This window comes from Neovison vison, chromosome 7 (genome assembly GCF_020171115.1).
Source record: "Neovison vison isolate M4711 chromosome 7, ASM_NN_V1, whole genome shotgun sequence".
Taxonomy (NCBI): Eukaryota; Metazoa; Chordata; class Mammalia; order Carnivora; family Mustelidae; genus Neogale; species Neogale vison.
This window is the reverse complement of record NC_058097.1, coordinates 192,640,788-192,654,737: the sequence shown is the minus strand read 5'-3', so window position 1 is coordinate 192,654,737 and position 13,950 is coordinate 192,640,788. Positions and strand designations below refer to the sequence as shown.

Here is a 13,950-nt window from a genome sequence, read left to right as displayed (position 1 = left end):
ACATACCCTCCCCAATGTCCACAACCCCACCCCCCCTCCCAACCCCCTCCCCCCAGCAACCCTCAGTTTGTTTTGTGAGATTAAGAGTCACTTATGGTTTGTCTCCCTCCCAATCCCATCTTGTTTCATTGATTCTTCTCCTATCCCCTTAACCCCCCATGTTGCATCTCCTATTTTAATATAATTTTTAAGCTTGCAGATAAGCCTAGTACTTCTCTCGTTCTCCATTCTTGCTGGCATCTATCTTCCTTCTCAGACTTTCTCCCTTTTTAATGAAAACATTCTCCACAACTTCTTTAAGTGAGCATAGATTTGTAGTCAGATCTTGGTTATTTTTCATTGTTGTTGCATTGTACTGAAAAATCCTCATTTTACTCTTCTTGAAAAATTCAGAAGTCAAGGGTAACATTTTTCTTTTAGTGCTTTCATGAGACAATTCCATTTTCTTCTGTTTTCTTATTATGATTTCAATATTGACTGGAAATAGTGTTTTCTATGATTCTTCTTAAAAGCAATCTTTTCGTGGGTGCCTGGATGACTCAGTTGGTTAAACATCTACCTTCTGCTCACGTCTTCTTGGTCCCAGGGTCCTGGGATCAAGCCCTGGTTCAGGCTCTCCCTGCTCAGCGGATAGTCTGCCTCTGCTCTGTCTTCTTCTGCTACCACTCATGCTATCTCTCACTCTCTCTCTCTCTCAAATAAATGAATAAATCTTTAAAAAGGGAGCAAATATGTTTCATTCTTGTGATTATTTTGTAAAGATTTTCTTTAGCAGTTTTCAAAAATTAACAATAATTATCTTTTAAATTACTTTTTCTGTTACCCAAATCCTGGAGTGTGATAGATACATGTTGTTTTCTCCTACATCATTCATAATGCCTCTTAATATATCTATTTTTTTCTATCATTTCTTCTTTCTAATTCATTGTTCTGCTAAATTGTTAATATCAAGATTCCATCCACCCTATTTTTCTTAAAATATAGCCACTCCTTTTTATCTATCAAGTTTCTAATTAGAATATCCTATATTCGTTTCTTAAATTATTTGGTCTTTTAACACCTTGGACAACTTTGACATTTTTGTTGCCATATCATGTTTTTATTTATTTATTTATTTATTTATTTGACAGACAGAGATCACAAGTAGACAGAGAGGCAGGCAGAGAGGGGGGAGCAGGCTCCCCGCTGAGCAGAGAGCCAGATATGGGGCTCGATTCCAGGGCCCTGAGATCATGGCCTGAGCCAAAGGCAGAGGCTATAACCCACGGAGCCACCCAGGCACCCTGCTATATCATGTTTTATTTATTTATTTATTATTTATTTAAGGATTGTATTTATTTATTTGAGAAACAGAGATAGGGAGAGAAAGCACAAGCAGGGGCTGGAGGGATAGAGGGAGAAGCCGGCTCCCCGCTGAGCAGGGAGACTGATGCAGGGCTCCATCCCAGGACCTGAGATCATGACCTGAGCTGAAGGTAGATGCTTAACCATCTTAGCAACCCAGGAACCCCTATAACGTACTTTTAAAATTATTTCTTACTTTTATATAATAAATATACTCATATTCTGTTTGTATCTGAGAACTACACTCCAGGGTGCTATTGTATGACATATTCTGTTATAGCTGTTTTCTACATAACTTCCTCTTTTCTCAGTAATTTTTGCTGTGTGATCATATGCTTTGCACAGAAATTAAATATTTCTCTCTCATTCTTCATTGTCTACCCAAATCTGTTTATTCTGATTATAGCGAAGATAGAAGCCCCTGGAAGATGTTCTTTTCTATACTGTGTACTGCTATGCATGTGTGTGGATGTGTGGCAATTCAATGTTGTACATACAGCATTCCTTCTTCATCTAAAACCACTGCCTTTATTCAAAGCCTACCAAAATGTTTTGTTATTTGTTTTTTTGGTTTTTTGTTTTTGTTTTTTTTCCTTTTTGGGAGCTAAATAAAGAATTTTTCTTGTTTTGCTTATTAGGACAAAAAACTTCATATAGTACAGTGAATATCCTGTGTATTAAAATTTCCCAATTGTGATCACCAAAGTCTTCATCTTGCTAACACAACCTAATGCTCTGTTCTGGGAAGTTTTTCTTACCTGTGCTGTAGGGACTATCTTCTTAAGAGCTCTCTTCTTTCTAAGAACTGTGTATCTATGACAGACTGGTTTGTTTGCATTAATAAACATCTTACATACCATGGATCCTAGACGTGCCAGAAGTTTCACATATTTCTAAACCATTTATTTCACTCACCCTAGCATTTTTCTATTAATAATACTTTTTTTTATTTTATATATTTTATGTCAGTAATGTATTAAGAAAGAATACTAACACAGGTATATAACAACTATCCTAAAATTAAGTCTTAATTACAATATAAAACATGCTAAAGCAACAATAGAATATCTATATTAAACAAAAGAAATGCTCAAAGCAGTGCTGCTCATACTGGCCAAACAGGAAATGACCCAGTGTCTAGCAACAAGAGGATGGATAAATTAGCTGTTACATACTCACACAATGAAATACTATGAAAACACTTAGAAAATACACAAAACATAAGGAATGAATCTCACAAACATAATGAAGAGACACTAAGAGTATGATCTACATCATTATTTTTCCACGAAGTACAAAAGTATATCAAACTAATTGATTTAGAGATGAAGAGAGTGAGGGGAGGCTAGTGACTATAAAGAGAAACAAGGAAGACTTCAGGTACTGGTAATTTCTAACTCTTCATCTGGTTGCTGATTACAGGATTTTATTGTTCTTTTTGTGGTAATGCATGAACTGCATATAAATGTTACATGCAACTTTCTGTGTTCATGATTGAGTAAACAGTTGAAAATTGAAGGTATTATTTTCTATAGGTCTTTAGTATTTTAAGGTAAGAAAAAATGCATGCTCTGTTTTATCTTTTTTTCTTTTCCCAATACAATGGCCAATAAGTGATATAATCTTTTGTACATAAGATATCATCTGATTGTTTTATATCACATAAGCACAATTCTTTTTAAAAAATTATTTATTTTAGAGAGAGAGAGAGAACAAGAACACAGTGGGGAGGGGTAATGAGAGAGGAAGAGAGAGAATCTCAGCCAGAGTCCCACTGAGTGCAGAGCTCCACGGGGCTCGAGCTCAGGACCCTGAGATCATGACCTGAGCTGAAATCAAGAGTCAGATGCTCAACCTAGTGAGCTGCTCAGGTGCCCCTACAAGCCTAATTCTTAATACCTATCTTAGGTGGAGAGGCGTGTGAATAAGAATTACGCTCGGTTTGTTGATAAGGTGTCAGACTGAAGCATAAAACAACAGAGACGATGCTTCCTGTTTGCCCTCTTACCCCTTCAAGCAGCGGGGCCGGATGATTAGAATGGATCTTATTCAGTCTTAGGTTTCAAGGAACCACAGCATGAAAATCAGAAAAGCTTTTGCAAACCTATTTTCCTTCCAACAGTACATGATGGCACCACACTTTCCTCAACGCGTTCTTCATCTCCGTGTTTCTCAGTGTGTAGATCAGAGGGTTGAACATGGGGGCAATGATGGTGTAGAAAAGAGCAAACACTTTGTCTTCTGGGAAAGTTGTGGCGGGCCGAATGTAAATGAATAACGCAGGTGCAAAGAACAGAACCACGACTGTGACGTGGGAAGTGCAGGTGGAAAGAGCTTTGGAGCGGCTCTCTGCAGGGTAAGCCCTAAGGGTGCATAATATCAGAAAATAGGACACCATCAAAATCACAAAAGTCATCAGAGCAATCAGTCCTGAATTAACAATGACCAAGAGACCAATTCTGTATGTGTCCGTGCAGGCCAGCTTCAGTAAAGGATACACGTCGCAGAAGTAGTGATCTATCTCATTGGGGCCACAGAAGGGTAGGAAGATGATGAGGAGGAACTGACTGGCAGAGTGGATTAAGGCCCCAGTACAGCAGGCTGTGATGATAGTGTTACACCTCTCTCTGCTCATGATGACGGTGTAGTGCAGGGGCTTACAGATGGCCACGTAGCGGTCATAGGCCATCCCTGTGAGGATGAAGATTTCCACACCTCCAAATAAATGTGTGGTAAAGAGTTGTGTCATGCAGTTACTGTAGGAAATGCTCTTCCTTTCTGCCAGTAAGTCCGTCATTAGTTTGGGTGTCACAGTGGATGTGTAGCAAAGGTCGGAGAGTGAGAGGTATTTAAGGAAAAAATACATGGGTTGCTCAATTAGCTGACTGCACATGATAGAAATCATGATTAGCAAGTTTCCCCCACAAATAGCAATGTAGCAAAATAAAAATAATACAAAACAAAGCATTTCAATGTTCTTGTTTTTGGAAAGTCCCATGAGAATAAATACAGTGACATTTTTGCTTTGATCCATGGTCCACTGTAGATAGAATACAATAATCACCTGAAATACAGAATTCATGAAGCCATATTTAGAAGGGTTCCTTGAGTAGAGTGATGATCATATCCTATTCAAGGAATTCACTAGGCTGACTATGCCTCATCCAAGTGTCTCAGAGAATAAAAACCAAATATTCAATTGAAATGATTCCAAAGAAGACTGTCAGAGAACACAATATAACAGATTTCCATTAAATCTATGAGCAAATTGTGACCAATGTCTGCCTTACTGAATACAAAGGCCTTTGATCAATCCCCAGCTGAGTCTTAAATGTTACTTAAAACACAATACTGATTGCCTAACGATGTGATCCACCCAATACTTTCATAATTTTGGATCAATTCTGACCAGATATCTTCATTACATCTGTATTTTCATGATTCAGGGTCACGATTCAGCCCTGACCTTAACCTGACTTCTCAATCAATTCTAATTTAAACTTCCTCTTCAATTCTATTACTGAGTTAACATGGTCACCCATACAATGAATAACCACACTGTAGTAGAGGTGGAATTTCAAAACAAAAATATTCATTTTCATAGTGGAATTTAAGGACAAATTATTGAGAAATAACTTCATACAATTCTCCAAATCAGATTACAGTGATATTAGCCAGTAAGTTAAAGAGGCTTTTTTTTTTTTGACAGACAGAAATCACAAGTAGGCAGAGAGGCAAGCAGAGAGAGAAGGGGAAGCAGGCTCCCTGCTGAGCAGAGAGCCCAATGCAGGGCTCAGTCCCAGGACCCTGGGATCATGACACGAACCGAAGGCAGAGGCTTTAACCCACTGAGCCACCCAGGTGCCCCTAAAAAGTCTATTTCAATTTGAATAAAATATAATGCTGAATATACTACTGGCTTGAATTATTCATTAAACATAACTGAAATATGGTCCTTATCCTTACTCATGCATAAAGGCTTTTTGCATAATTTTAAGTCCCTAAGTAAAGAAAGTCTTAGAATGTTCTTAGGCAAAGCCATTTCATCAATCTGTATGCATTCATTCAGAGTTTGCTAAAATATTACTTGAATCTCTAGTTGTTCTTGTGCAGAAGGCTGTAGCTATGCTTAATGTCCTGCCTGGCAATCCTAGGTTCAACCTCCTGACAGTCATAGAGTTATCACCACTAACTACTATGTATTTTAGTGTCTGTAAAAAATCATGTGTAGGGCACCTGGGTGGCTCAGTAGGTTAAGCATCTGCTTTCAGCTCAGGTTATGATCTCAGGGTCCTTGGATCTAGCCTCACATGGAGCTCCTTGCTCAGTGGGGAGCCTGCTTCTCCCTCTCCTTCTGCTCCTCCCCCTGCTCATGCTTTCCCCCTCTCTCTCTCAAATAAATAAATAATCTTTAAAAAATAAATTAAAAATAAAAATATTTTAAAAAATCATGTGTATTATCTGATGATTCATTATAGTTTTGAGGAATCCCGTAACATGTCTTAATTGAGCCAGTAACTTCAGATATGACCTTTGCACATCAATTAATTTCTTTTAAGAAGTTCTTATTCCTTTGAAACCCAGAAAAATATATCCTGTCTATACAATTCAGACGAAGACTCAACTTTGATCATAGGTGAGAAAGACCTTTAAAAACAAAACAAAACAGTGCACACATGACACTATAATTGTATTAAAATTAATATGCACAAGGAAAAATGAAATTACTTTAGGTTTATAGAGGTTAAGGAACTTATGCATAGTAACAGGACTAGTGTATATAGCCAACTAGAATTTATAACCTGAAGTTTCTGACTCCAGTGCCTATGTTTCTAAACACTTTACTATACAGCCTCTCAAAAGGGAAATACTGAAATAACAATATAAATTTAACATAAACTCTGGCTGTCCCAACTCTGAAATTTGCACACATTTCTGAATCTTCCAGATGAAGCCAGAATCACTCCTGAATGGATCGTGGCCCCAATTTTAGTCACTCAAGTTTAAAGGGAAAATGTATAAAAGGAAACACAGAATTGTAAGATTACTCAAGTCTCTGTAAGACACCACAAACCAAATCAGTTCAGGGTTCTGAAATAAATAAGCCATCTCTAGAAAGAAAACAAACATACAGTTTATGTGCTCCTCTAGAAACCAATGTATTTCCTATTCTCACAAGCATGAGTAGTGATACAGCAACTTCAGCTGTTGGCCAAGCAAGAAAAACAGGTAGGAGAAAACCATCTGAGTGCATGCCCTAATACTGCCAGACCTTACACATTTGGGACCTGGTATATTCTTGGCATATAAATGTCCTATCTGTAGAATGAGGGCACTAGCTTCACTGATCCCATTATGATGTCTTCTGCAGAATTAAAATTACCTTATTCCTGGTCAATGTTTTACTGACCATCTTCCTAAAGTTGTAATAATTTGATCTTTTTTTTTTATGTGCAGGCGTCTAATAAAACAGGCAAAATTAGCACATGACTTTGATCTTATTTTTCTGGTATATGAGATCCTTCCCTCAGTAGACAACCAAGATCTCTGAATTTAGTCCTCTCTGAAACCAAGAAGTCTTATGCTATAGAATTCACAGTAAAATCTACTTTAAAATGAGCTGCTAATTAATATCTTTTCCCAACATAGTAGTTAAGAATATTTTTTCTTTCAAAAGCTCTCATTACAGGGGCTCCTGGGTGGCTCAGTGGGTTAAAGCCTCTGCCTTCGGCTCAGGTCATGATCTCAGGGTCCTGGGATCCAGCCCCGCATCAGGCTCTCCGCTCAGCAGGGAGCCTGCTTCCCTCTCTCTCTCAGCTGCCTCTCTACCTACTTGTGATCTGTCTGTCAAATAAATAAAATCTTAAAAAAAAAAAAAGCTATCATTACAGATTTGTGCAAATAATGTTAAAAAAAATTACTCACAGTTTTTCCTCTGCACTTACTTTGAATGTGTTCTTCTTTTATTGTTTTTTTATGACCTATCTTCATTGAAATCACAGGCATTCTTTAAATATTTGAATTTTTTTTCTTTCGGTTTCTGACTTGAAATTTGTCTTAACTCAGTGAGGGCTACTGTGAGTTCCACGTTCTAATTTCCTCCAACGTATACATAAAAATAATACCATATTCATGCATTTTTGTAACTACTTTCACCTGTCATACCTTCAGTTCAAATAAATGATAGGAGATCACCTGCAGAAAAAAAGTTTGAAGTCAAGAAGAGGACTTCGTTTTCCAAAATTAGTCAAATAATAATTTATAGGCTCTGTATTTGTACCACCACATCATTCTTGAGGGTTTCAAGGCTCAAATGCTAAGTAAAATTTTAGGTAATGTTTATATCCTAAAAGTACACTTGTTTCCTCCCAAGGTGTTGCGTTTTTAGTTTGAGTTAATTGTTTTCTGTCCCCAAGTAATCAGTTCACCAGTTAGTATCCTCTTAGATCCAAGTTACCTGGGCGGCTCTACAGCTGGATGACTAATGCCCTACACAAGAGGTCACGGCAGCATGTTGTTAGAATCCCACTCATTAAAAGGTCCTTGGTGACTGAGACCTGCTGTTTATGCCCATTTGAGTTTCTTTTTCCCTTTCCTATAATCTGGGGATTGAACCTTAGTTCTGGTCCTTATGTTAAGAAATGATATCCATCATTCCCACATAGAGTTCCCCCCCCGGGGGGGAAATATATATATGGGGAATATATAATATATATGGGGAAAAATATATATTATATATATATATTTCATTTAAGATATATTTTCTAATTCCCATTTAAAGTAAAAATTTAAAGGTGTATTTCTATTAAGGTAAAGTTCCATCTAAGGTAAATTAATTTCCATTAAGGTAAATCTTAATGAAATTTACAGATATAATGGACTTCCTTTCATGTCTTTTTAGGTTTGCAAAATGCTCATTAAAATACTTTGTCAACAGTGGAGTTGAATGTAATTTTGCTCTGGTCTTACATCATTTTCAATAATCTTTCCTCTTCTTACACTTCTATTCAAAACGCATACTTGATTCTGCTTTGCCTTGAGCTCCACCAATGACAGCAGATATTTAGTGAGCATGTGCTCTTCGTGAAACCTGAACCACTGATGGGGTTTAGCTTCTTTCTCTCTACAACAAGTCTGGGCAATAGATAGTATCACCAGCCTCATTTCACAGATGAACAAACTGGGGTACTGAAAAGTGACAGCGTAAACGAGTGATTCCCATGAAACAGAGGTGACACTTGTGGGGAGAAAGAGCATGAGCTTCTGGAAGGATAAAGATGCTATATATATATATATATTTTTTTTGTCTTGAGTAAAAGTTAATGGCTTTATAATCATTCATTATTCTGTACATGAATACTCGTTTTGTGCCTTATTCGGTGGTTAAAAAAGCATAAAAATAGCTCAAGCTCCTAGCCTTTGAGAATCAGCACAAGCTTTTGATTTGCTTCTAAAACAGAAATTACCAAAGGATTGTGGGAGATCCCCTTATGATCAATCTGTTTCTTATAATCCACCTAAGCTGTTGTTTTTCTCCCCCAAACTTCTGTTCTTGCTGTTAGATGTTTCCCTTAATCTTGATTTAGTAGGTGTTTTTACGTCTTTTTCAGATCAGACTTGTCTCCATGGAACCCCCACTATTCCTCTTCTCTTTCCTTGACTAACTTTGACTTCACTGTCCCTCCTCTTCCAGCTCTACTTCTTTACTCACAAGCTCATACACTTCATGGATTCTCTTCCCCTTAGAAAAGGTTCAATGTATATCTTCCAGTATCAAAGTCTATCTTCCTGAGTTCCTTACAGCGCTTTCATATCTATGATGCATTTTGAGCTATTTTGTGTAAACTGTGTCATGGGTCTCAGTTCATTTTCTGCATGTGGACAGCCAATTATTCTAGCGCTGTTTGCTAAAAACATGATCTTTTCTCCACAAAGTACCTTTTCTTTTTTGTTCCATTGATCTTTGTGTGTATGCTTTTTTACCAATACTCCACTGTCCAGTAATAGCATATAATCTTGATTATTCTAACTTTATACTAAGTCTACTTTGTGTAATATGAGTCCTACAACATTGCGAGGTTTTAAAAAAATTATTTTGGCTATTGTAGTTGTTTGCTTTTTCATATGAGTTTGAGAATCATCTTGCTGCTATCCTAAAACAAACAAACAAATAAACAAAACAGCAAAAAAAAACCTTACTGGGATTGGGGAAATTGATATTTTCACAGTATTGAATCTTCTAATTATCAAGCTATGTATATTCTACATTTGCTCAGCTCTTCTTTGATTTATTTTATTATTGTTTTATCACTTTCTGAATGTAGATCTTGCACATATTTCATTAAATTTATATGAAATAGGTTTTATTTTTTAATTTTATATTTCATTTTTTGATTGCTGGCTATGGATTATGCATGTGGACAGTGTATCCTCTGAACTTGCTAAACTCATTTACTAGTCTCAAGAGGTGTTCATAGATTTCTCTGGAATTTTAAAATAGGCAGTTGTTTTGCATAGAAATAAGGACAGTTTTATTTGTTCTTCTACTATGTATGGCTTTTGGAGGGTCTTTTACATTAGCTAGGACTTTCAGAACAATGTTGAATAATTAGTGATAAAAAAAGACTTTTTTGCTTTGTTCTAGAATATGTTAGTCTCTTACCATTAATTATTGTATTAACTATTGGTTATTCCTAGATATTTTATTAGGCTAATGAAATTCATTTTGTCCCTAGATTTCTGAGGATTTTGATCATAAAAAGATGTTGAATTCTGTTGAAATTTTTTTTTTTACATCTGTTGATATGATCATACAGTTCTCTTTCTTTGGTCTATTAATATGGTGAATTACACTGATTGTTTTTCAACTGTTGAACAAAGCTTGCAGATGAACACCATGTGGTTGTGATGTATTAATTTTTATTGTTGTCTCTGATTCATTTTGTTAAAATTTTTTATGTCTGTGTACATGGGAAATAATGGTCTTTCATTTTCAGTCCTCACAGTATTTTTTAAATAAATAGATTGTTATCAAAATATATTATTTGGTGGTGGGTAATATAGAAGGCACAGCTTGCATGGAGCACTGGGTGTGGTGAAAAAATAATGAATAACGTTTTTCTGAAAATAAATAAATTGGGGAAAAAAAACAAACCCATTTGACATTAAAAGAAAAAAATATATTATTTGTTATGTTTGTATTTTCTAATGAAAAAATCTAATGCTGAGTGCTGTTTTTATATTAGCCTGTTACCTCACAGTGAGGCACGGTGAAAAGTGCAGAGATAAGCAAGATAGGCAGGTAGATCTGGGTTCAAAGCCCAGCTCTGCAAGAAACTGTCGGTCTTCTTGAGGAAGTCACTCTACTTCTTCAGACTTCAGCTTTCAACTCTGTAAGATGGAGATAATCACATCTACCTTTTAAAGTTACCATTAGGATGCAACAAGATAATAAGATTCTCAGGCATCACACAGCATGAACCACTAGAGCGAGCTGCCAATCGCTATTAGGCTACCCATAACAGGAACTAACCAATATTATTGTCTTTCTTTACAAAAGAAATGACACTTCATTAAGCATTCTATCACAGCAAACTTTGTTCTTTCTTTTATTATTCAATGGTGAGAGGTAGCATTACCTTAAAGTTAAGAGTTCTGGCAAACCAGTGATGAGATCTGAGTTTAAAACTTTGCTATATTGCATGCCAGTGAGTAGATCTGGACTGAATTTCTAATCTCCCAAGTTCAGTCTCCTTACCTTTAAAATAGAGATAAGAAATTCATGAAAATTGTGTAATAAAACACTTCACATATATAAGAAATTATTTTTATCACATCAAAATTTTTTTTAACTGAATTCCTTTAGGTGTATATCAGCTGAATCTCCTTCAGTTTACACAAAAGCAATGTCATGGCAAAAATACCAGCAGACATCTGCCTTCTTCTACCTGAACCTGACCTTTCCAGCCAAATAAGTGAAGTCTGCTTGTGGTTTGAATAATTGTAACTGTAACAAGAATAAGCATTCATTGTAGGTTACGTGTGTTCTCTGTCATGCTGAGAATCTAAAAAGGACATCTGGCTTCAACACAGTGCACAGCCATGTCTGAGACACTGGCTCTCCACCGTGGACAAGGTCTGCAGCTAGCCCTCTTAGTGAAGCTGTAAAATTCTGGTGCATCCCCAGTGAGAATCCCAACATAACAGAAATGCTGAAGTAAGCACAATTTAGAAACCCTCCTTTACATCAAATCAGTATTGGGTCTGGATTAGCATCCAACTCAAACACATTTTGATGAGCCACGTAAACTGGTTTATAGGAAAGATGGATCAGACAAAAAAATTTGATACAATCAATACGCTTGCAAGGAAGGGGCTTTACTTGGTTACTCCCTTGAAAGACAAGCTTACTTGCGGGTAACTCAGTATCATTGCTGCATTCAGGTATGAAAATGGGAGTGAGAATGATGGGAACATAAAAGAGGCTTGATGAGTTTGCACAAATGGGAGGCCACAATGTGGAGGCAGCCATTTCCAAGGAGAAAAGGAGTCATCAGGAACCTGGCGTTCTCCTCATGCCTCCAGGTGGTAAACCAGATACACATTTAATTTCATCAGTCCTGAGTCATCACCCCCGCCCTGACACTGTGCAGGACATTTCCAGATTCTGAAATGGAATGTGCAAATGTGATGTAAATAGCTCAGAAAAAAATTAAAATGAATTTCTCATCAAAGGTCAAGAAGAATGAAGTCTTTTGCCTTCTCTGTCCTTTGCCAGTTTTTCTTCTTCTTCCCACTTACCAACTCTCTCATTATCTGTACCCGAGTTCCAGCTCTAGACAGAGGCCAAGTCCAGAAATGGATTCTAGAAGTCAGATACGGAGCATACCTGTTACCCACTTGTCTCCCAGCTGCTTCATTCCCTCCCAGCCCCATCCCGTCAGACACATGCTCTAACCATCCGACTGTCTGGACTGTGGGACTTCAGGCTGTGGGCAGCCTCCTACTGCCTTCTTAAAACCAGTCATAGTAACAGTATTGCCTACATACTCAGTACCAGAGACTGCACAAAGGTTTTCCTTCATTATTCCCAATGCTTGCAAAGACCCTTGGAGGAAATGATTATTCTGTTACTATTGTTATTAACCCCAATGTTATGTAAACTTCTATTTGGTCATGTTGGATTTTCAGCTTGCCTTTTTTTTTTTTTTTTCCCCCAGCACTGTTCCTTAGACTCCAACCAAACTGACTTCTCATTGTTTTCCCATTCAAGCCTTGTATTTCTTCCCCTTTGGTTCTCATTTGTGGTTTCCCTCCACATGCCTCCATAGGAGGCATGCTCTCCTATTTAACATCTATCCCTTTTGAAAACTGATCTCAAACACACCTCCTGCATGAGGACTTCTCATACCTCTCGGCCAAAAATAACATTTTCTCTTACTTATCAGAGATAGTCTTATCCCACCTTTTGAGGCTTTCATTTGATTTTGTGCATCTCTGTCTCTCCTCTGCTAGACTGGCCATTTTTCAGGAGACTGAATGTCATGACACCGATGACTGTGTTTGGTATTAGACACATAACACGTATTTGCTCGAGGAATGTCATGTGGAGAAATGTCAACCGTGAGGAGATGAACAAATCTCTGTTTGCCATGTCTTAGACATCTGTTTCTCTCATTGATTAGCTTTTTCTTTCCTTAATTTATCTTTTCACACGATGTACAAACCAATATCAAAGTAAGCCCCCTACAGTATTATATTATTTTTCAAAGAACATCTAATGACTCTTATTTAATGAAGGCTCTGGCTGTCTCCACAGTAATTAAGAGAGAAATCTATACAAAAAACCTCCTCTTCTGTGATCAATTAATTTCCCCAAGATTAAGCACATTTCAATTTAGACAAACTTGCACATAAGGAGAAATGATTAGTGCTTCATCCTTTTTCCCTATCATGTGTAACTGAAGATGGTGTTTCATATAATTCACTGAAGGTATCTTCAGCTTGTTCCTAGGGCTCCATGGAAGTTTAATGGAAATCATTGGGGACACCAAAACTTACATTTTTAACATTTTTTTTCTGATTTTAGTAAGAGGTTTTTCAAAGCTGAGTTGAACTTATTTATGCCCAGGCTTGAAAGGATGTGCAAACATCTGCTAAGCTATTTCTATTAGCAGAAGTGATAAAAATGAACTGTTCAAACTTTCATCATTATTATTCAACAAATAATTGAAGCATAGTGCCTTCCCTAAGTCAGCAAGCAGGCAAAGCAAGAAAAGGAGGTGTCAACACTTAGGTGAAGAAAGAGGAATATGTAACCATGGGGTTAGAGGGATTAGATCCAAACTGGCTCTGGAGAACATGCATCCTCAAACGGGGAATGAAACCCAGAGAGGAGAAAAGATAAGTGACAAATAATGAGTGACTGAAATGGAACAGGTAAATTTGAGGAAAACAAAACAAAACAAAACTGAGGAGTTATGAGATAAACCAAGATGGAAGGAATAAGCAGGAAATAAAGAAAAAATAAAATCTCAAGAGGTTTAAATTTTTTAATCAGAAAACATAATTGTAGCAAAGGCATTTAGTAGTGGTAAGACCAGTAGC

General features: G+C 36.9%; 1 protein-coding gene across 1 annotated transcript; it reads right to left on the bottom strand.

Annotated features, from left to right (window-relative positions):
- Nucleotides 1–3,448: 3,448 nt before the first annotated feature.
- LOC122913638 (olfactory receptor 4P4-like) lies at nt 3,449–4,378 on the bottom strand. Its single transcript, XM_044260291.1, has one exon. The coding sequence runs from the start codon at nt 4,376–4,378 to the stop codon at nt 3,449–3,451; it is 930 nt and encodes a 309-aa protein (XP_044116226.1).
- Nucleotides 4,379–13,950: the final 9,572 nt, after the last annotated feature.

Coding starts and splice junctions, on each gene's coding strand:
- LOC122913638 (XM_044260291.1), bottom strand. CDS start 4,378: ATGGATCAAAGCAAAAATGTCACTGTATTTATTCTCATGGGACTTTCC.